Source organism: Myotis nattereri (assembly GCF_964212035.1).
Source record: "Myotis nattereri genome assembly, chromosome: 9".
In the NCBI taxonomy this organism is placed as follows: domain Eukaryota; kingdom Metazoa; phylum Chordata; class Mammalia; order Chiroptera; family Vespertilionidae; genus Myotis; species Myotis nattereri.
In genome coordinates, this window is record NC_138084.1 from 6,987,649 (window position 1) to 7,010,184 (window position 22,536).

The 22,536-nt window shown below is 59.2% G+C and overlaps 1 protein-coding gene across 1 annotated transcript in view; it reads left to right on the forward strand.

Annotated features, from left to right (window-relative positions):
• LRP5 (LDL receptor related protein 5) overlaps window positions 1–21,649 on the forward strand; it is a gene marked incomplete at its 5' end in the record, with an annotated part of 74,905 nt that extends 53,256 nt beyond the window's left edge. Inside the window, 13 exons of the mRNA XM_081099497.1 lie at window positions 683–867; window positions 1,967–2,290; window positions 3,666–3,865; window positions 6,584–6,792; window positions 7,427–7,617; window positions 8,184–8,393; window positions 10,510–10,635; window positions 11,283–11,519; window positions 13,723–13,833; window positions 15,223–15,459; window positions 16,607–16,746; window positions 19,093–19,190; window positions 20,932–21,649. Coding sequence (XP_080955623.1) covers window positions 683–867; window positions 1,967–2,290; window positions 3,666–3,865; window positions 6,584–6,792; window positions 7,427–7,617; window positions 8,184–8,393; window positions 10,510–10,635; window positions 11,283–11,519; window positions 13,723–13,833; window positions 15,223–15,459; window positions 16,607–16,746; window positions 19,093–19,190; window positions 20,932–21,196 — 2,533 coding nt within the window. The 3' untranslated portion in view covers window positions 21,197–21,649. The remainder of the gene's footprint in view (window positions 1–682; window positions 868–1,966; window positions 2,291–3,665; window positions 3,866–6,583; window positions 6,793–7,426; window positions 7,618–8,183; window positions 8,394–10,509; window positions 10,636–11,282; window positions 11,520–13,722; window positions 13,834–15,222; window positions 15,460–16,606; window positions 16,747–19,092; window positions 19,191–20,931) is intronic.
• Window positions 21,650–22,536: the final 887 nt, after the last annotated feature.

Genomic DNA, 22,536 nt, shown 5'->3' on the forward strand with positions numbered 1-22,536 from the left:
GGGGCGTCTCCCTCTGCTCCGAGATTCCTTTTCTGAGCAGCTGGCACAGTGCCGGTCCCATAAGGCATCAGCCATGTGGAGGGAGCACCCCAAACCCGGCCTGCTGCTTGCCCTGTTAGGGGTGGCAGAACAGGGAGGTCCAGGTTTTAGCGAAAGGGCAAGTCCCACGTGCCTGATTCTGGGAGGAGGACAGGGGTTTCTCTTCGTGGAGCTGTTGGGAGGCGGCAGAGCTGTGTGCGTCCTGGCCCTGCCGCGCCTGCCGCCTCGGACCTGTGTCCTGCTTCGCCCACGTTCGTCCTGGCTCCCTTGTCACCCAGCATCCCGTGCGGGTTAGTTAGCTTTTGTCCTTGACAAAGGCACTCCAGCTGGTGGTTCTGTTACACGGCCACCTTGTCTGTGCACCTGTGTGTGCCTGTAAATGGGCTGACCACACTTCCCCTGCAAGTGAGCTGCTGCGGGCATTCAGGCGGCAGGAGGTGGCACAGTGAAGGCCCCTGGAGGGATGGTGGGTGGTGGGGAATCGGGTCTGGCCTCTTCTCTGCTTCTCGGAGGGATGTTGTGGAAGTGGCTTTCTCTGGGGCGGGGAGGACCCATCTTAGGAGACAGTGGCGGCCGTGTTCCCTGCCTTGCCGAGAGTGTGGGCGCATCTGAGCCCAACCTGCCTCTCTCCCGTGTCTTCCAGCTACATCTACTGGACCGAGTGGGGCGGCAAGCCACGGATCGTGCGGGCCTTCATGGACGGGACCAACTGCATGACGCTGGTGGACAAGGTGGGCCGGGCCAATGACCTCACCATCGACTACGCGGACCAGCGTCTCTACTGGACTGACCTGGACACCAACATGATCGAGTCATCCAACATGCTGGGTGAGGGCCGGTGGTCCTGGGGGATGGGTGTCCTTGGCTGGAGCCCCCCTGCACTGTGCCCTTTGGCCTTCGAGTCCCCGGGCCCTCCAGGAGGTGTGGGCACGCCCTGAGCGCTCATCCAACTTCCCCTCTCTCGAGGGCCTTCCCTTCCTGCACTGTGCCGTGAGCGTGTCGACAGAGGCCCTGTGGCCACAGTTTCGGGGGCACCGAAAGCTGGGCTCCAGCTGAGCCCTGGGCTAGCACTCTGATTTGACACCGCACCACGTGGCCTAGGCTTTCACTGATGGGGAAGCAGGCCCAGGGAGGTCACAGGACTTGCCTCAGGTCACAGAGTGCCGCTCAGACGCCAGGGCCACACACCCATCTTCGCCCTGAGCACCTGCTGTGTGCTAGTCTTGTTCTGGGACCACTCACAAGCCACACCCAACACCCTGGGACTAGGGAAAAAACACATCGCTCCAAGTCACCCAGCAGTAGGGGCAGGATTTGAACCCAGAACACCTAACTCTGGGCTCTGTCCTGCTGGAGGGGCGTGGTCCTGTCAGCTCTGTGGGGTCACAGGGCTGCCCTGCCTCATCTCTGCTGCTCTCACCCGGGGTGGGCGTGGTTAGCCCATGTTACAGATGAGGGAACTGAGGCAGAGGCAGGCTGAATGGCTAGTTCCAGGTGTGAGCAGAACTAGGACCCAGTGTCCTGGCTTTTGCGTGGGGCGGGCCACACCCACCCTGCACGCTGTCTGTCCTGGTGTACGGGGCTAATGGCCAGCTTTGAATGTCTTTGAAGATCCCATTACCTTTCCTTCATTCTGCTGTTGATGAGCGTTTGGCTTGTTTCCAGCCCGTGGCTCTCACAGCCCGTGCCTGCCACCCACACGCTTGTCCGTATGGTGCAGGCGCACACTGTGTGCGTGCGTTTCTCCTGTGAATTGGAGAGGAGTTGCCCGGTCCCACGGTGGTGCACATCCAACATCAGTCAGTCCTGTTCGTTTTCCAAAGTGGTCAAACTTCCTGGCCCTGGCGCAGGCTGCCAGGCTGCGGGGCGCCCTGCGCTGTGGGCGTGCTGTGCTGCTGCTGACGCCCTGCCCCTGTGTCCCACGCAGGTCAGGACAGGATTGTGATCGCCGACGACCTCCCACACCCCTTCGGCCTGACCCAGTACAGCGATTACATCTACTGGACGGACTGGAACCTGCACAGCATCGAGCGGGCCGACAAGACCAGCGGCCGGAACCGCACCCTCATCCAGGGCCACCTGGACTTCGTCATGGACATCCTGGTGTTCCACTCCTCCCGCCAGGACGGCCTCAACGACTGCGTGCACGGCAATGGGCAGTGCGGGCAGCTGTGCCTGGCCGTCCCCGGCGGCCACCGCTGCAGCTGTGCCTCCCACTACACCCTGGACCCCAGCAGCCGCAACTGTAGCCGTGAGTGCTCGTGTCCCCTGCCGCGCGCCCCGTGTTGGGCCAGGCTGGCTCCGGGGCTGGGAGGGAAAGGGTGCCTTGGTGCACGAACTGCACCATGTTACCTGGAGGCCTGGGCTGGGCGGAGGACCTGTTGCTTCATCGAGACACAGGAGCTGGGCCAAGCCCCGAGCTGGCACATCCCATGAGGAATCGTGGTCCCTGGGAGAGAGCGCTCGCTCGGGGAGGCAGGCCCTGTTCTAGTCCTTTCTGTGGCTCTCGTGCAGTCCTCACGCCTGCAGGGAGGGAAGTGTCACTGTCCCCGTCTCACTCACAGGCGAGGAACCTGACACAGAGACGCATGGTAACCCGTGCAGGCCACGCAGCCGGGAAGGCCTGAGCCCGGTTTGAAGGCAGGCAGGTCGGCTCCAGAGTCCCTGCTCTTGACCCCTTGCCAGGTGGCCTCACGTTCACACGTGTAATCCTCACACTGACACTCTGAATTATGCAATCTTTTTATAAAGCTCTCATGTCAGTGATAAAAAAGTGAGTTCCAGGGAGCTTGAGGGCGACTTGCCCACAGGCCCAGGGAGAGCGGGGGCCCTGCTGGCAGGCTCTTCCCCTGTAGCCTCAGAGCCGTCATGCCTCAGCCTGTGTGCAGCACGGGGCGGCGTGCAGAGCTCTGTTGCCTGGGCCTGACTTGAGGTCACACAGCCCTCGGCACCAGGAGGGCTGGCTTTCCTCATCCCCTCGTGTCACTGAGGCCCCAAGCTGGTGCGAGCTGGGCCTGGGCCGCAGCCTGGGACCCCCACCCCTGGGCTCCCTTTGGTCCTGTCGTCCCTGCCCCCCTGGGGGCCATAACCTTGAAGCAGAGGTGCAGGTAACCCCGCACCCATAGGGGACGCCTGTGGCCGGTGACCTGGGCAGAGGACGGCGCTGTCGGACAGTGGCTGTAGCCCGTAGCCTCCTGCACATTCTGTGAGATGCCGTTCCCGCAGCTGGCAGCTTTGCTCACTGACCCCCAGGCAGCGTGCCCTCCTGGGGTCACTGTTCACCCCATATGCTCCTCAGCAGTTCCCTGGCACGTGGAGACATGTCACCTGAGCTTGACGGACACTTGCAGTGGGCCCTTGGTACTCACTGCCTTCCTTCCTGCCGTCTTGAGTCTTGATCACTTACAGATGAATTGATATCTGTTTTTGAAAAGACGGGCACTCATAGAAACTGAAACCGAGATATGTAACACGGAGGGTAAAATTCCCCGTGGTCCACCCCCGGAAGCAGGTTTCTGTCCTTCTGGCCTTGTCCCGTGTCCCCTGGGGGCTCCACATGTAGATCTGCTCTCCCTGCGGCTCCCGGATGCTGACCTGCAGCCCCCCCTCTGTTCGCCTCACCCTAGCGCCCAGCACCTTCTTGCTGTTCAGCCAGAAAAATGCCATCAGCCGGATGATCCCGGACGACCAGCACAGCCCGGACCTCATCCTGCCGCTGCACGGGCTGAGGAACGTCAAGGCCATCGACTACGACCCACTGGACAAGTTCATCTACTGGGTGGATGGACGCCAGAACATCAAGCGAGCCCGGGATGATGGGACCCAGGCAAGTGCATCTGTCAGAGGCGTGAGGGCACTTCCGTGAAGAGCTCACCCTGGGACTCTCTGGGCTCCGCCCACTTTCCTCAGCAGTGGGGGTGCCCACCACGCACGGCTTTGGGGCAGCAATGATTTGAGCTCCGATTCTGCCATTATTGGGTGTGAAACTCTGAGACTGGTTATGTGTAGAACCTGGATTTTATAGTTTTTGAACTCACTGGGAGGTTGGGGGGGCGGGGGGGAGTGTCCAGCCCCATGGGATATTTCTTCTTTCCACAGTGGTTTTGCACAGGTGGCTGGTATTGCTTACTCTGGGTTTGTTCTTATTTCATAGGAATCGTATAGTCAGTTCTGCCATAATGCAGTCTGTGCGTTCTGAAAATCACCACACTTTGCAGAATCACACAGCACACACCTCAGGGCCATGGGGACAGGGGGCTGGGGCACATTACGTACCGACAGGAGCTCCATACAGCAGTGTCATGCAGGCTTAAATGGCTCAGGACGTAAGTGCCACGATGGAGGCCTGACGTTGGCTGGGGATTTGGGCGTCGGAAGGTCACAGCCTGCGGGTTTTTGTGAGATGGTGGCGTGAGTGTGGACATGGGGCCCACAGGGAGACCCAGGGGGCGTGTTTTCCTACTCGGCCCCGTGCTGGGTGCACCCACCTGGTGCTTCTCGCGGGTGAGAGTTCCCGAGAGTAAATGTGAAATCCACGCTCTGCTCAAATGGCCCCAGTGCATCACTGTGCGGGAACACGTTCGTGTTTTCAAAATTCGCATCCGGGCAGGACTGACGGTTTAGGTATGTGACCCGGTCCGGAAAGGACATGCTCTCTGCTGCCTCGGGCCTCACCCGGTGTCTCCGTGCGGCAGGGAACTGTGACCACCATGAGCGTGTTTGGCTCATCCTGCCAGTTTCCAAAGACCCTTTTACCAAAACTGCAGAACTGAGCGGCCCCTTTCTCAGGCCAGGGGTCCGTGCAGGGGCCTGTGTCACCGTGGGGGGCTCTTGAGACCGTGTAACGGTGATGGCGAGGCAGCTTGTCGGTGGAGATTTTCGGATGATTGTCGTGTGTGTAAAGTGGATTTTGCTGTCCCCGCCCCCCCCCCCCCCCAACTGGATGCCGTTGCTGTCTAGGTGGGTTGGGCATAACTTCCAACAAAATGCTTCTTCCAGCAACGGAGGGAAGTTAGCAGGGCACCTTTGAGGTTTGTGCCTGGTGGAAATGGGTTTCTTTCATCCTGCTCAGAGCAGGTGCCGCATCACTGAGCGTCCTTTCCGAGGATGGGGAGGTGTTAATTGATGGGCTGTGGCTTCCCTGCTGTTAGGAGGTGTAAATTGCCTTAGGGTCCTGTCCAGGCATTCCTTTAGAAAGCTGGGCAAAAGCATGGAAAGATTTTGAAGAAAAAGTCCTTTTAGGAGCAGCTTCTGGGTTTTCACTGGATTTGGAAACATGGTTCACTCCTCGTCTCTTGCTGAGCCTGCCCCCTCCGGTGGCTCTGGTTTTGAGTCTTGTTTGTTTGCTTGTTAATCCTCACCCCAGGATATTCTTTCCACTGATTTTTAGAGACGTGGAAGGGGAGGTGGGTGAGGGAGAGAGAGAGAGAGAGAAAAACATCGATGTGAGAGAGACGCACTAATTGGTTGCCTTCCACAGGCACCCCAACTGGGGCCAGGGATCGAACCTGCAACCCAGGTGCATGCCCTTGACTGTGAATCGAACCTGCGACCCTTTGGTGTGCAGGCGGATGCTCTAACCACGGCTGGCTTTGATTCTTCCTTAGGGCCCCCCGCAAGCCCCCCACAGATGATGTTTTAAATTATTACATTCTTGGCTAAGTTTTCTTACCTGTTCATTTAAAATTTTTGACTGTGGCAAATATTCATAGCAGAACCATTTTAATAGTTCTGAAGTGTATGGTTCAGTGACACTAAGTACACTCACATGGCTGTGTGGCCGTGGCCACCGTCATCTCCAGAACTGTTCGTGTTCTCCAGCTGACACGCTGCCCCCATGACACACTGAATTCCCCACCCCTCCCGCCAGCCCCTGGCACCTACCGTCCTACTTTCTGTCTGTGAATTTGACTGTTCTAAGTGCTTCATGTAAGTGGCATCACACACTTAGCATGTGTCTTTTTGTGTCTGGCTTATTTCACCGAGCGTCACGTGTTCGGGGTTTATCTGGGCCGTAGCATGTGTGCTTCTTAGCTGGCTTTTCTGATGACTGGTGTCCCAAGTCTGGTTTTAGGCCCCCACCTGGCCCTGCACCCTCGCTGGGCCTTGAACCCCTGGCCTCTCCTTTGGAGGAGAGGGTTGTGCGAGGTTCACCTCCGTTCTCCTCACTTGGTTCTGGCACCTTCAGTTTAAAAAACAGCAGGAGTCTAAGAAAACAAGAAAGCAGAGCGATGTCTTGGAAGGGGTCTGGGATCCTGGGTTCAGCCGTCAGGTGGCCCTTGGGTGCGGTGCGCGCAGGAACAGGCCCGGGAGAGTGACAGTGCGTGGGGGTGGGGGGGCGGCTGAATCCGAGTGGGTGGGCCTGAGACCTGGGTGAATGGGCGAGCGCTCTCCCGGAGGGAGGCTGCTGTAGGCGTCAGTTTCACTCTCTAGTGCGCGTGTGGGTGAGAGCCGATTGGATAGGGTTGGAGCCTGAACTCAGACCCCGAGGCCTCGGCCCTCCCGGCCCTGCCTTAGCCGGCGTTCCTTTCTCACTGCTTTACAGCCCTTCATTCTGACCACTCCGAGCCCAAACCAAAGCCCAGACAGGCAGCCCCACGACCTCAGCATCGACGTCTACAGCCGGACGCTGTTCTGGACGTGCGAGGCCACCAACACCATCAACGTGCACAGGCTGGACGGGGACGCCATGGGCGTGGTGCTCCGTGGGGACCGGGACAAGCCGCGGGCCATCGTTGTCAACGCCGAGCGAGGGTGCGAGGCCAGAGGGGCAGGCGGACACCGTGATGTGGGGGGCTGCACCCCGCTGGGGCTGGGAGGGGTCGTCCATCCCCGACTTTCCGATGGGTCAGGAGTCCCGCCACGGCAGCCAGAGCAGGACGTGGGGACACTAGCTCGTTCCCGGCCTCAGCGGGAAAGCAGACACCCGGGGTGGCCTTCCCAGGAGGCAGGTGGAGAGGGGCGGGTTTTGCTGAGAGACACGGGAAGGATGTAAGTTCTAATTCATGGGTTTTGTACCATCCCCATCAAGCTCGAACCCTGTACGAAAATCCCTTCCGTAGCATCGCAGGTGGTGGCTGGCTACTCACTCGCATATGTTCCGCCACAGGGAGCTCACTACCTCCCAAGCTGGCTGTCCCTGGCACAGCTTCCCCTCCTGAGAGCTGTTTCCCTCCAGGAAGGCCCCTGGTGCGCCCCCTGCGGGCCCGCGGGTTCTCTGACGGGTGGGAGGCACCTGGGACTTGATGATAGGCTCAGAGGGTCCCGATGGGGAAAAACCAGGGTGGGAGGGGGACCTAACCCACATGACAGGAAGCCGACTGGCTGGTGCTGTGCGAGCTGCATCCTGACAGGAGATGGCACCTGTCCCCCCACTCCGCTCCCACAGGTACCTGTACTTCACCAACATGCAGGACCGAACAGCCAAGATCGAGCGCGCAGCCCTGGACGGCACCGAGCGTGAGGTCCTCTTCACCACGGGCCTCATCCGCCCGGTGGCCCTCGTGGTGGACAACACGCTGGGCAAGCTCTTCTGGGTGGACGCGGACCTGAAGCGCATCGAAAGCTGTGACCTGTCAGGTACATGCCGTGGGCGTCCTCGGGATCGGGTCCCTGGGCAGCCACAGGTCTGACCGTGGCCGGGACGTCCAGCCTCCCTTGTCATCAGTAACCGTGGTAGTGGCCGTGGTTGTCGGGGACCTGCTGTGAGCGGGCACAGCTGGGGCTTCACGTTCACCTCATGTGGCAGAGGCCGAAGTCGAGGCTCAGAGAGGGCGAGCACGTTGCCCTGGCTCCCACAGCGCGGGGTGGGGCAGGAGCCAACCCCAGCCTCTGCCTCCAGTGCCCAAGTCCCAGGTGGGCCGCCTTCGACCGGGAGGCCCGCGGCTGGAGAGGAGTGGGAGTGGGTGCGTTGAGGGCCTTTTCTTCCATAGGATGGGGTGGGGTGGAGGGAGGGGTCCTGTGTCCCTGATCCCAAGGCTGTCGCGGGTGGGAGCAGGGGCAGTCCGGGGCTGGTCTCAGATCTGCTCCAGCCCCAGCGTGGAGTCCTGCAGGCTCCCTGCCAGCCCCTCCTCATCCTCCCGAGCCAGGTGTGGGTCGTGCTGTCGCGGTCGGCTGCCACTCAGGGGCACTTGTCCCATCTGCAGGGGCCAACCGCCTGACCCTGGAGGATGACAACATCGCGCAGCCCGTGGGCCTGACGGTGCTGGGCAGGCATCTCTACTGGATTGACCGCCAGCAGCAGATGATCGAGCGCGTGGAGAAGGCCACTGGCGACAAGAGGACACGCGTCCAGGGCCGTGTCGCCCACCTGACCGGCATCCACGCCGTGGAGGACATCAGCCTGGAGGAGTTCTGTATGTGGGGGGTGGGCAGCGGTGTGGGGGGTACCCAGGAAAGGGTGGGCCTGGGCTCATGGCACAGGGACCCCGAACCGGCCCCCCTGGGGAGAGAGGAGGTCGGGCCGCTGTGCGGGGTGGTGGGGCTGAGGCCCTGTTCTCGCGCTTGGCTCCTGGAGGCCTCCCTCAGGCCCGCTCCCTGCCTCTCAGCGATAGAGCCGAATCTCCTGCTTCCTCCAGCGGGAGAGCCCGCCCTGCTTTTCAAGGGCCCGTGCTTAGATGGTTCGATTTGGCCCCGCTTTAAGTCTCCCTTGCAATGAACTCAAGTCAGCTGACTAGTAGCCTTAGTTACATCTGCAAACCCATGGGCGCGCTAGCTCATCGCATCCCCTGTGTTGGGGGTTTGGGTGGGAAATTGGGGAGCGTTTAGGATTCTGCCTGCCACAGCCTGCTGTCTATGCCAGGACCACTTGTTCCTCTATCCCCTCCATATATGACCATGTAGGGTGCGTGTGTGTAGGTGTCTACCTGAGTCTCTCTGTCTTCTCACTCTTCATTCAGTAAATACACCTGGGCTGACAGCGGGGCTGAGCAGGGCCATCGCTTTCTCTGTCCTGTGATGCCCAGGGTCTGGCCAAGTTCAAGGTGCTCGACTTCAAGGCCCTGGGGGATGTCCGGCTCACCAGCCTTACCCCAGCCCCTCATCCTCCCACCGGCCAAGCGCCTGCTCCCTGGAGTCCCTCTGTCTGGTCACCTTCTCCGTCTGAATAACTTCTAATTCTTCATTCACTCAGCTCAGGCGTCCCTCTCTTGTGGACGAGCTTCTACCCTCGGACCCCCCTCCCTGCCACGTGGTGACTGTCCCGCCTCCCAGGCCCTGTGCTCACTGTGTCATTCATTACCTTACCTGTATCTCACAGTTGTGCTACTTTGCATCTAAGGAAAGCAGGGCTCAGAGAGGGTGTTAGCTTCCCCTTGTCCATTGGCTGATGAACACGATGGGGCTTGGATTTGAGGCCAGAGCTCATGCGTTAGCTCCTGGGCTTGTCTGTTGCTTACCTCCACGTTGGCCACCACGTTCATTAGAGTTACCCGTGAAGGACAAAGCCTGGGTCTGAGTGAGGTCTTGGCTCCCTGCTGGGGAGCCTCGGAGCCCCAGGTGTGACCTCGACACAGTGACTCTGTCACTTGTGTGTTGACTGCTAGGGGCGGAGCCAGTGCTTTCCGCCATTCTCACCTCGGGGAGGTCAGCCACACCCCCTCCCCAGGCTCCTTCCTCTGGGCCAGCTGTGGCTGCGCTGTTAATTGAATTGAAATATGCGCACTCCCCACAGAGTCAGCACCTGCTACTTGAGCTCCCTGCCTGTTTGTATCCTGCAGTCCCTGTAATAAATCACCACAAACTGGGTGACTAAATGCATCAGAAAGGTGGCCTCCCCTAGCTCTGGAGGCCAGAAGTTTGGGATCAAGGTGTCTGTGGGGTCAGCTCCCTCTCCAAGCCCTGGGAGGGTTCTCTGCCCCTTCTAGTTTCTGGTGGCTACAGGCGTTCCTTGTGGCCACATCGCTCCAATCTCTGCTTCTGCCACCACACCGCCTCCTCCCCGGTGTCTGTCCCTTCACCCCTCTGTCGTCTCTTACAAGGACACTTACCGTTAGACTCAGGTCTACCCAGATAATTCAGAATAACCTCAACTCCGGATTCTTAACTTGATTATATTTGCAAAGATCGTTTTTCCCAATAAGGTCCTATTCATGGGTTCTGGGTATTTGGATGTGGACATATCTTTTTTGGGGGCCACCACTCAGCTCTCTACACCATGAGAGGCAGACAGGTGGGCAGAGTAGAGTGACAGTTGTAGGCACAGTGAGAGCTGGGGAAGGTATGCTGGGCTGTGACGTTGGGTAAGTTTGGTAACTGCTTTTGGCCTGCGTTTCCTCATCTGCAAAATGCAATGTCACTAGACACAGACTCTGGAGGTTGCCCTGGGAATTAAGTGGGAGGATCTGTAGGGGCCTGGCCAACGAGAGTGCCGGCTCTTGTGAGTTCTCCCCTGGCCCTCATCCCCTCCACCCTCTGGACTGCGGTCCTGAGGTGGGAGGCAGAGCTCGACCCCCTCCCTTCTTGTCTCTGCAGCGGCCCACCCATGTGCCCGGGACAACGGCGGCTGCTCCCACATCTGCATTGCCAAGGGTGACGGGACACCACGGTGCTCATGCCCGGTCCACCTCGTGCTCCTGCAGAACCTGCTGACCTGTGGTGGTAGATATGACCTCAGTACTTCGTGTTGGGACCTAATTCTCTGCCCACTGGTTGCTGCCCTGCATTCTTTTATTAAAGTTACAGTCCCTGTGGCCTTCAGTCTCCAAAGCAGACTGTCTCCTTGTCATCCTCTCTTTTCTAACATCGACATTCAGGGTAATGCATTTCCCTCCAAGCCTGGCTTTGGCTGCAGCCACAAATTTTCACAATTTGCATTTTCATTTTCAGTTAGTTCAAATATTTTTAAATTTCTCATATGGCTTCTTCTCTGATCCATGTGTTATTTAGAAGTGTGTGTAATCTATACTAATAATAGAGGAATATGCAAATTGTCTGGGACACCGTCACAGTAACAGTAACAACCAAACAGCAGGCTTCGTGGGGTGACCAGGCCGGCAAGGGGGTTAGTGAGGGATGACCAAACCACTGAACAGCAGGCTGCGTTGGGCGACCAGGCCAGCAGGGGGGGCAGTTGGGGGCAACCAGGCTGGCAGAGGGGGGCAGTTGGGGGTGACCAGGCTGGCAGGAGGGGCAGTTGGGGGTGACCAGGCCAGCAGGGGGGTGGTAGTTGAGGGTGACCAGGCAGGCAGGCAGGTGAGCAGTTAGGAGCCAGTGGTCCTGGATTGTGAGAGGAATGTCCCCCCCAGAGCCTCCCACGTGCTCCCCGGACCAGTTCACCTGTGCAACGGGGGACATCGACTGCATCCCCGCGGCCTGGCGCTGCGACGGCTTCCCGGAGTGTGACGACCAGAGCGACGAGGAGGGCTGCCCCGTGTGCTCCGACGCCCAGTTTCCCTGCGCGCGGGGCCAGTGCGTGGACCTGAGACTGCGCTGTGACGGTGAGGCTGACTGTCAGGACCGCTCAGATGAGGCAGACTGTGATGGTGAGGCCCCGCCCCGTCCGGCCCTACCCAATCCCCATCCACCAAGGCCCTGCTCCTATTCCCCCGCCCCCCGCCCCCCCCCCCCGCCCCCCAATCTGGCCTCTCCCGGGTTTGGCCCTACCCAGGCTCTGCCCTGTCCATATCCTTTCTGGAGCCGTGCAATTCCCCTGAAGCCACTTGTCCTACCCTCTCCTAGGTCTCTGGCCACAAGGGTAGCGTCTCTCTAAAACCTTTGCCAGGAGAGAAATCGCCAGTTGTTCCTCAGCTTGGGAGGGAAAGAAGTTGCTTTTTAGGCCAAATCTGGAAAACCTTGCCATTTGCCCCCATCCTGCCCTGCCAAGCAGTTTAACTTGAAGGCGGAGTGTAAGAGTCAGTCCTGCCTTCCTTCGTTCAGTCCACAGTTTTACAGAAGCCAAGACAAGTCCTGTAGCTGGATGTTTCATGGTTGGCACCTGGGTAAATCCCACCCCACAAGGCAGGCTGGCCTCCTGTGACCTGTGTGTGGGGTAACACTTACCCCTGAGTAGGTTCTAGCCACTCATGGAACCAGGAGTTACCAAGAGATGGGCTTTGTCATCCCAGGTCCACTGTGACCAGCAGGATCTTCCTTTAGACCAGTGGTTCTCAACCTTCCTGATGCCGCGACCCTTTAATACAGTGCCTCGTGGTGACCCCCAACCATAAAATTACTTTCGTTGCTACTCCATAACTGTAATTCTGCTACTGTTAGGAATCGGCATATAAATATCTGATATGCAGGATGTATTTTCATTGTTACAAGTTGAACATAATTAAAGCATAGTGATTAATCACAAAAACAGTATGTAATTATAGATGTGTTTTCTGATGGTCTTAGGCGATGACCCCTGTGAAAGGATCATTGGACCCCCAAAGGGGTCGCGACCCACAGGTTGAGAACCACTGCCTTAGACCTTGGCAGGGAAACCTCTCTCTGTTTCCCTGTGAGTTTTCCTTGTATAAGTGACCTGCTTGGAGGGTCCTGTCACATGTTGCTAACACCGCGGCCCCAGGATGGCCACCGAGCCCTTTATGGGTCGCTCTTACTGCCTCCCCCGTAGCCGAGGGTCCAGTCTTAGATAACTCGGGTGCTGCCCGGTCACGGCCTGCCGCCCCTATTCACGATTAGCATCATTTCCCTGGATGTTTCTGTAAAGTCACCGTTGTGAAGTCTTCCCAGCTAAGAGACTCTTTGGGAATTTGGACTGGCACACTGGCCTGAGGGCTAAATCCAGACCACACCTGTTTTGGTAAATAAACTTTGCTTGGGACCCAGCAGGCGCATTGGTTTCTGTCTTGTGCTGGAACAGCGAAATCGAGCAGTTACAGTAGAGACCAGTGGCCCTCAGTGACTAAATACTTACTGAGCCCAGCTGTACCCTCATGCCCGGTGCTGTGTTTGGCCTCGACCGTGAGGAGGGCAGGAGCCCCATCAGGAACTGTCCCCTCCCCTTCCCATTGTAAATGCTGCTTCCGGTGCACATGCTGCACTCACAGCCGGCCCCAGGGCAAGCTCCGGGCGCCACCCTCTGTTTCCGAAGCCTCCCAAGTGGTTCTCGGGGCATCTGGGCAGGGCAGGGAGGAGTTCAGATGGCAGGTATGCCCGGTGGCTGAGCCCCTGGGCAGCTGCCTTCCTGGTGGGGCTCCAGTCCCTTCCCCGATAGCATTCGGGCGCAGGAAGGGAGGCGGCAGCAGTAATCAGTACCCAGCCTCTCTCTTCCTCCCGCCGGAAAGGCTGCGAGCTGCGTTGGTCACTTGTGTGGGTGCCTTTGCCTTCAGTTGAGCTCTGCTGAGACATCACCTGTGTCCTGCCCCCCCCCCCAACCCCCCGCTCTAGGGAGCCAAGGCTTCTGGTGGGCGATCCTCTAGCTGGCTCACCTCCTGTACCTGGGAGAGCCTTGGGGCAGGGGCTGGGTGAGTCCCTGCGCTGTTCATGCTGAGGAAGGAGCCTGATCAGCACCGTCTCTCCCCTGCCGGCCCCGACCCCAGCATTGCAGCGGCTTTGGGACAAGGGCCATCGAGGGGAGGGTGAAGGCTGGATTTGCCGTCTCCCTGCCCAGTCCTAGAAAGGGTCCGGGTGTCCCTCTACATTTGGAACCCAGATCTCCCTTGGGTCCTGGGTGGCGGGGCAGGGAGCCACACCGCGCCCTCTGACGCCTCTGAGTGCCAGCTTCCCTCCTCGCAGCCCTCTGCCTGCCCAACCAGTTCCGCTGCGCCAGTGGCCAGTGCATCCTCATCAAGCAGCAGTGTGATTCCTTCCCCGACTGCATCGACGGCTCCGACGAGCTCATGTGTGGTGAGCCGGCTTCCCGGGGAGGGCGGGGTCCCCCGGTGCTGAGGGTCTGCCTCGGAGTTGGGGTCCCGAAGGGAGAAGCGGACTGGGGCAGTGTTCACAGAGGCTAGGAGGTGGGGAGTCCTTGGCCTTGCTAGCAGGCAGGGAAGCTTTCCCCGAGTGGAGGAGGCTGGGCAGCTGAGCCGAGGGGAGGGGGAGACCGCGAGCTCGGGGTGCTCCAGCTGGGAGAGAGGCACGGGCAGGCCCCCTTGGGAGGAGGCATGCACAGGTGCCAGGTTTGGCCTGAGTGTAAACTGTCCTGCTCCTGCCCAGGCACCTCAGCCATCAGTGGCATCGGTCAGGCAGCAGGCTTACCCTCGCCAGAGCTGTGCCCATGTTGAGTCTAGAGCCCAGACTCCAGCTCCTGTTCTGTCTGAATCAAAGACAGCGTTCCCAGGCCCCGGGGCTCAGAAGCCCAAGGAGCACCTCCCCAGCTCAGGACGCCCAGAGGACCCCGGCATGCACCTTTGCAGCCCCTGGGCCAGCTCCTGGCATTGCGGGTTGGGCTGAGCCCCCTCAGCCAGGCCCTGTCACAGGATTTCTGCGGGGCTCCGTGAGCGCTGCTAGTGAAGGCCCTGGACCCCTGGCACACCTATTAGCCCAGCCCCTCTGCCCAGGTGAAGTCCACTGCTAGATGGGCTGGGACCGTGGTCGGCAAACTGCGGCTCGCGAGACACATGCGGCTCTTTGGCCCCTTGAGTGTGGCTCTTCCACAAAATACAACGTGCGGGTGCGCACGTACAGTGCGATTGAAACTTCGTGGCCCATGCACAGAAGTCGGTATTTTGTGGAAGAGCCACACTCTAGGGGCCAAAGAGCCGCATGTGGCTCGCGAGCCGCAGTTTGCTGACCACTGGGCTTCTTCTGCCTGCCCCATGCCTAATGCATGGTGGTCAGTCCTGGAACCAGCCCCGAGGGCCTCCTGGCCCAGCTCATGACTCATGGGAGCAACTGTGTACTTCCAGCCGCTACAGAGAACGCTGGGCAAAGGGGGATGAACATGAGGCTGCTGTGGGGGAGTCACGGTTAAGGGCCCCTTGGGATATACATAGAGCTTAGCCAAATGGAGGAGGCGGGGGAGGAGCGTAGAGGGAGGAGGGGGGAGGACGGTGCTCCAGGCAGGCCAAGGGGGCAGCGGGTGGGTGGTACTGAGGTTAGCATGGGTCCCCAGCCCAGCACCCCAGCATCCCCTCCTTCCGGCCCCCCGTCAGTGAGTGCTGGCCCCAGGCAGAACCAGTTCCTCCAGGGCCCACGGTACCCCACAGGGGATCTCCCCACAGGGGATCTCCCCAAAGGGGAGCCTGTTCCTGTGCAGCTAACCTTGACCCCCTCTTCCTGTCTGTCCCCTGGCAGATATCACCAAGCCGCCCTTGGACGAAGGCCCGGCCCACAGCAGTGCCATCGGGCCCGTCATCGGCATCATCCTCTCACTCTTCGTCATGGGCGGGGTCTACTTTGTTTGCCAGCGTGTGGTGTGTCAGCGCTACACCGGGGCCAACGGGCCCTTCCCGCACGAGTACGTCAGTGGGACGCCTCACGTGCCCCTCAATTTCATAGCCCCGGGTGCCGCACAACACGGTCCCTTCACAGGTAAGGAGCCGCGATGTGCAGGGCCCTGGGCAGAGGTGGGGAGAGCAGTCTGGGCAGGACATGGGTGAGCGTGTCAGGGATGCTGCTGCCATGCCCTGTGTCGTGCGTGTGGCAGACATCACTCGTCGGTCACAGCGCAGAGGCTGCACAGCTACGGCCCGTCCTTTGGCCTTGGGGGTGTGGGCAGGCTCTTTGGATTTAACCTTCAGTATTCCTTTTTTTAAAAAAAAATAATTTTTACTGATCTTTTTTCATTTTTGAGAGGAAGGGGCAGAGAAACATCAGTTTGTTGTTCCACTTGTGTATGCATCATTGGTTGATTCTTATATGTGCCCTGACCTGGGATTGAACTGGCAATCTGGGCGTATCAGGACAACGCTCTGACCACTGAGATACCCAGCCGGGGCGTTTAGCGTTCTTGTGGAGCATGTCTTGAGTGTTCGGGGGGGAGGGGGAGACGGGTACTTCGCTTCGCTCTAGAATCAGAGTCACTGGGTATATAACAAGCAGTTTTGTCCTGAGCGCAGTTAGGACGGCGGCTGCACAGTTAAAACCACGGTGAGGTGTAGTCCACCAAGACCAGGGACCTGAGGCCACAGGTGTGGATTCCAGGTGGCACTGCCAGGCTGAGCCCACGGTTCACGTCACGGCCAGGGAGGTGGGGTCAGTCAGTGCTCAGCCCCGAGAGGGTCACTGAGGTCATCTCAGGGCCACCTTGGGGAGTCCTCGGTGCCTGCCCAGCCCTGGGTCCCTCTCTCCCGTCCTGTTCCCCTGCCCAGAGCCGGCCTTGCTGGGACCCTGACGTCTGTGTGCAGATGAGGCCTGATTCTGCTTGGATGTGGGGGTCAGGGGTTTCTCCAGAGCTCCGGAGGCCCGAGGGTCACCGGTGCCGCAGTCCCCGGAGAACGGGGCCCTCTCTGTGCCAGCGACGCTGTGCTGAGACCCTCTGAGTTCACTCCCGCAGGCCCACAGTGGCGCCTGGGGGAGGTCTGTGGGTCTCCCCGTTTTACAGATGAGGCTCACGCTGGTGGTGGGCAGAGGGCCTTACTCACCTGGACCTGGGTCTTGTGGGCGGCAGGAGCTGTGGAGGGCCCTCTGTGTCTGTGGGGTACCCCAGCCTGACCTGCCCTCTCCCCTCCCCCCGCAGGCATCTCATGCGGCAAGTCCATGATGAGCTCCGTGAGCCTGATGGGGGGCCGGGGCGGGGTGCCCCTCTACGACCGGAACCACGTCACCGGGGCCTCGTCCAGCAGCTCCTCCAGCACCAAGGCCACGCTGTACCCGCCGGTGAGTGGGGGCGGGAGGAGGCCTGGCTGGCCGAGGGACGCCTCTGGGACCTCAGGATTCCTAGACTAATTCGCTGTTCCACCAGAGAATTCCCCTTCCTCCCCTACAAGCCTGCCATTTTCCTCTCCAGCGACACTGCTTTCAGTTGAGAAAAGGGCACGCCTTGTTCATTGGGGATAATCTGGGAACCACACAAAAATCTAGAACGGAAGTTCCACCCATCTTCCCACCTCCTCGGTTGCTAGCAGGCATTTCACTGTCCGAGCGCAGTCTCTGTTCTGCACTCTGTCTGCATGGGGTGCTCAGGGGTCCCTGTGCAAGCCCCCCCTCAGCATCCCCACCAGGAACTCTGTTTTCCAACCAAGTTCTTGCTGGTTCCCAGAAAAGAGCTGGGTTGTTTTCTAAAGGGCAGGCCCTCATGGGGTGACTTTTGTGGCTGAAATGCTCCTTGGAGCTGCGGGCAGCCCCAGTGGGGTGAGGGGCTGGCTCTCACCAAGCCACACCTGGTAGCAGAACAACTGTACAGTGTCCGAGTCCCGCTGGGGGTGGGTACCTCGTGGGAACCCTCTCCCTGAGGTTGGCTGGGATACCCTCTTTTCCAAGAGCACAGCTCCAGGGTGACTGGCGAGCTTGAGGCATGCAGGTGAGCCTGTGTGTATATAAACATCGGAGTCTGAAGGTTCTGTTTTTAATCCTTTGAAACCTGACTCCCTGTGACTGGATGTTCCACGGTGAGGGCAGCCCCTGGAGCTTTCTCTGGGGTCTCCAGCAAGCCCACCTGCCAGGGCCAGGCCTTCCTGCCCCTCTGGGTGTCCCGCACGTCCAGGGTGTTGCCTCCTCCTTATCGGCCCTGAGCTTGGCAGGCCTGGAAGGGGAGGAGGGGGCAGCAGAAGCTGTTATCTGGGGTTCGCAGGACGGGAACTGAGTCTCCTGGAGGCTCCAGGACCCGACTGCGTTTCGGGGCAGAGGCCGGTAGGACCCAGAAGCCTGGAGTTTAAAAATACCAACCACCATTCCTCTCGTCCTCCCTGCTGACTCTCACATGCCCCACGGAACCAGCCGGAGGCACCGGGAACCCCTGTAAGGCCGAGCTTGCCCCAGGAAGCAGCCCCTTGGCCTCCCGTGCAGACACCGGAGGCTCAGGAGACTGCCTTTTCTGTCCCAGGCTCTGCTGGGAGCTGGGGATCTTATTAGGCAGCAAGAGGTGACATGAACAGCCAGCTGGGTTTTTTTGTTGCTGTTGTTAGTCCTCACTTTCAGAGAATGGAAGGGAGGGAGCGAGGGGTGGGGGGAGAGGGAGAGAGAAACATCAACCTGGGAGAGACTCATCGACCAGTTGCCTCTCACACACGCCCCAATCGGGTGGGGAGCGAACCCGCAACCCAGGTACGTTCCCTTGACTGACAGTCGAACCCGTGACCCTTCGGTGCGTGGGCCAACACTCTAACCACTGACACATATTGGCCAGGGCCCAACCATTGTTGTTTTTTATATAACTCATGTACCATACAACTCATCCACTTAAGCTGTACAGTTCAGTGGTTTTTAGTATATTCATAGATATGTGCAACCATCACCATGGTTCATTTTAGAACATTTTCATCACCCCCAAAAGAAACCACATGGAGCCAGCTATTTTTAAAGTAACGACACGATTTTGCATCAGTAACGCATGTTCATGGTACAGAATTCAAAAGGCACAATAGAATGCGCAGGGAAGGGGGCCCCTCCCAACATGAGCAGGGACCCCCTTAGAGCAACATTCCATGGCAAGATTCTTGTGTGTGCTTCCCGAGTAATGTTACATCAGCAAGTATACAAGAGTATGGACTTTATTTTCCAAAAAAAGAGAGTAATTTTTTTACATTTCAAAAAAAGGTTTGTATTGATTTTTAGAGAGAGAGGAACAGAGAAATAGACACATCAATGAGAGAAAAACGTTGTTGATCAGCTGCCTCCTGCATGCCCCCTACAGGGGATCAAGCCCGTGCCCTGACCAGGAATTGAACTGGCCACCTCTTGCTTCCTGGGTCAATGCTCAACCACTGAGTCACCAGCTGGGCTTGTTATTTTGAGGGCAGGGGAAGGGTACTTCTTGTGGTGACTCACCACGTGTCAGGACAGACCCTGACCGGGGAAGCAGATCTTCTCAGCCCCGTTTTAGAGATGAGGAAACCATGGCCCAAACAAGTGAACTTGCTCACCAGACAAGAGGGCCTGGGAGGTGTGGGCCTGCTGAGCCGGTCCAGTGTGGACCCGCACCTCCTGCTGTGGGGGGACACCTGGCGGCGGTGGCAGGACCACACAGCTGCATTGGGCCTCTGACCCCCGCTTGGCTCTCCGCAGATCCTGAACCCACCGCCGTCCCCCGCCACGGACCCCTCCATGTACAACGTGGACGTATTCTACTCTTCGAACATTCCCGCCCCCGCCAGGCCCTACAGGTGAGCAGTCCCTGCACCGCCCTGGTGGGAGTGGCTGGCTGGGCCTCCAGGGGAGCCTGTGGCTGGGAGGGTCTGGTCCACGTTTCCTAGGAGGAGGAACCTGGGAGAGGTTCAGGGTGGTTATGAGCACATGATGGACCCTAGTCTTGCCTCCCCTGGCTCTTCTCCTCCTCACTGGGCTGCTCTCCACACCAGAGGACCGGGCCTGCGTGTTGAGGCCACAAGCCCACAGGATCCCAAATTCTGAGTGGCTCTTAAGCCGGGACAGGCAGATGGGGCCTGGAAGAATGCTCCCACTCATTCCGATCTTGGCATGGCTATGGGACCCTGGCAGTGATGCCGGGGATCACATCTAATCCACATGAGTGCTGGGGTGGCTCTGCCTTGACCCCCCCCATCCTCCGCTATCATCCTCCACGTGGTCTACATTGGGGTCACAGACCCCACCTCTCTTGGTGGGAAGGGGGCACTTGAGCATGTTAAGGAGAAGTGGGATCTGGTGTGCTGGTCTGTGTCCAGGGGCCAGTCACGGCCTGGGGTGGGGGGTGACCCTCCTGACTTCAACCTGGTGGTCTCAGCCAGCTGGGCTCCAGGTTCACTGGGCCCCTCACCCCAAGTGAACTACCTGATGGGGTGGGTGGGGGTGGGCTCTGGCACATGCCCAGGCTGCCCAGGTGCAGGCGGAAGCTCTGGAGTGTTGGAGGCCCCTCTTTCTCTACTGAGTCACCTGGCACGGTGGAGACTGAGCGAGGCGTCACCTGCCATCTAGTGGCCGTTTCGGGAACTCCGGGCCGAGCAGGGGAGATAGGCAGTCTCTGGAGAGACACACCTCTTTACTGGTCACTGCCTTGTTCAAGGACCTGCAGTGGCTCCCCAGTGCCTCAGGCCGGGTCTGTCCCCAGCAGCCTCATAGGCCACTGCCCCAGGACTGTCACACCCACACCAGCCAGGCCGGGCCCCTCAGTCTCTGGAATACCCCATGCCTTGTTCTGCCCTGATTTGGGTGTCACCTCTGATACCTCTTCCCTTCCCACTGCCTGTCGGGGTCCCTTTCTGCTCCTGGGGTCCTGTGAGGGGAATCCTCCCCCTACACACTTTCCTCAGCACCAGGCACCCCTTGCTGGCTCCTCCTTCCTGCCCCTGTGAGCCCCCCGTGGCCTGTAGCTGGGGCTCATAAACACACCGCGATCCCAGCCCCACACGCAGGCCGTGTGACAGCCCAACACAGGGTTCAGCGCGCAGGAGGTGTCTGGGCGGCGATGCCCTCATGGAGGACAGCTGGGTGGTACCTCTGGGGTCAGGTTTCTTGAACCCAAGATGGGACCCTTCCAAGCCAGAGGGACAGTATATAAGGGGGAATGGTCGCCGAGCACTTTTCTCCTATCAGGGAGTTTGGAGCATTTTCTATGCAGAATCTCATTTAACCCTCACAAGTCCCTTTTGAAACGGGTGCTGCTCCATTCTCCCCATTTTATCAGTGAGGAGCTGAAGCGAAGAGGGGTTAAGGAAGTTGCCCAGGGTCAACCCGGTAGGCTCTGCAGGCCTTGTTCTCCGTAAAGGTGACTTTGGCCTGGGGCTGCCGTGCTTGCCAGGGCCTGGGCTTGGGAGCCCTGCCGGGGAGGTGGAGGCACGTCTACTTAGAGGTGGGGATGGGGAGGTGCAGAGGCCACATGACTGGGGGACCCCTGTGCCCATCCGGTCCTCAAATCAAGCCCCACCCCGCTTTCTTCGTCCCGTGCAGGCCCTACATCATCCGTGGCATAGCGCCCCCGACAACGCCTTGCAGCACTGACGTGTGTGACAGCGACTACAGCGCCAGCCGCTGGAAGGCCAGCAAGTACTACCTGGATTTGAACTCTGACTCAGACCCCTACCCGCCCCCGCCCACCCCCCACAGCCAGTACCTGTCGGCGGAGGACAGCTGCCCCCCTTCGCCCGCCGCCACGGAGAGGAGCTATTTCCACCTCTTCCCGCCCCCGCCGTCCCCCTGCACGGACTCGTCCTGACCTCGGCCGGGCCCCCCTGGCCTCTCTGCGCCCCTGTAAATAGTTTTAAATATGAACAAAGAAAAAATATATTTTATGATTTAAAAAATAAATATAGTTGGGATTTTTAAAAACATGAGAAATGTGAACCGTGATGGGTGGGCAGGGCTAGGGAAACTTTGTACAGTGGAGAAAATATTTATAAACCTTTTTTTTTTTTTTTTTAACATCACTGCCATTCTTCTGTGCCATGTGTGCGTTGGAGGGGAGTGTCCCCCTGGAGCGAACTCCGACCTCTGGCCCTCCCCTGGACAGCCTTTGTCCTCCTGGCCCAGGCGTCTCGCTTCATCAGGCTCCCGCCTGGGAGGGCAAAGGCCAGCGGGCAGGGCCAGCGTCATGGCTGCAGTCGTGAAGGGCCTCGGGCTTGATTTCGTCTCAGCTGTTGCCATCCTGAAATTATAAATAGTTTTTGAGAAAGAGGCCCTGTGTTTTAATTTTGCACTAGGTTTTGCAGATTAAATAGCTGGGCTTTGGGCTGTTCCTGGCCTGTGTGTGCCAACCCAGGCTGCTGTGCCCATCAAGACAGTGCTGGAGACTAGGGGCGCCTCCTGGTCCTGCCATCCTGTGGGCACAGTGGATGGGGCTGCCAGGCCACACTCTCCCCAGGGAAGGAAGCCCCCAGCCTGCCCTGGCCCCTCCTTCCCGGCCCTCACACAGTCAGTCGGTGAACGCTGTCCGAGGTTTGCGATGTGCCCATCTGGGTAGTATGGGAGGAGACGACTAGATGAGGCCTGGTTCCTGCCCCTGGGGTCCCCATCTGTGGAAGGAGAGAAGTCGGCAAGCAACGGTGTGTCGTAACGAAGCTGGGCTGTTCTTCGGGGACCAGGGAAATGTCTAAGGTGGGTCATGGAAGACTCCCCACGCATAGAGCTGGGAGTCAGCAGAGATCTGGAAGGAGGGCCTCCCAATAGGACCCTGAGCCGTCCCCCCTCCAGGGCCGGGATACAGAGGTGACAGCTGAGCGAGGTGAATGGATCAGCTGCCAGACGGCCTCCCACAAGGGGGCCCCAGAATGCACTGGATCCTGTAGCTCTGGCGCTGAGGCGGTGGGAAGGCAGAGGCCCTTAGCACTCCAAGACTGCTTGGCCAGGGGACAGAGCTGGGGACCTCAAGGGTGGACCTTCAGGAATCACCTCCCCTGTCCCCTGATTGTGGATGCTCCTGCCACTGACGGAGGGCAGATGCCGGGGACAGTACAAAGCAACAGTGAGCACCAGAAGCCAGTGCTGAGCTCCAACCCAGGGCTGCCGGGGCCACCTGGCGGGACCTATGCTCAGGCCCCTTTGCAAGCAGGAGGGGTC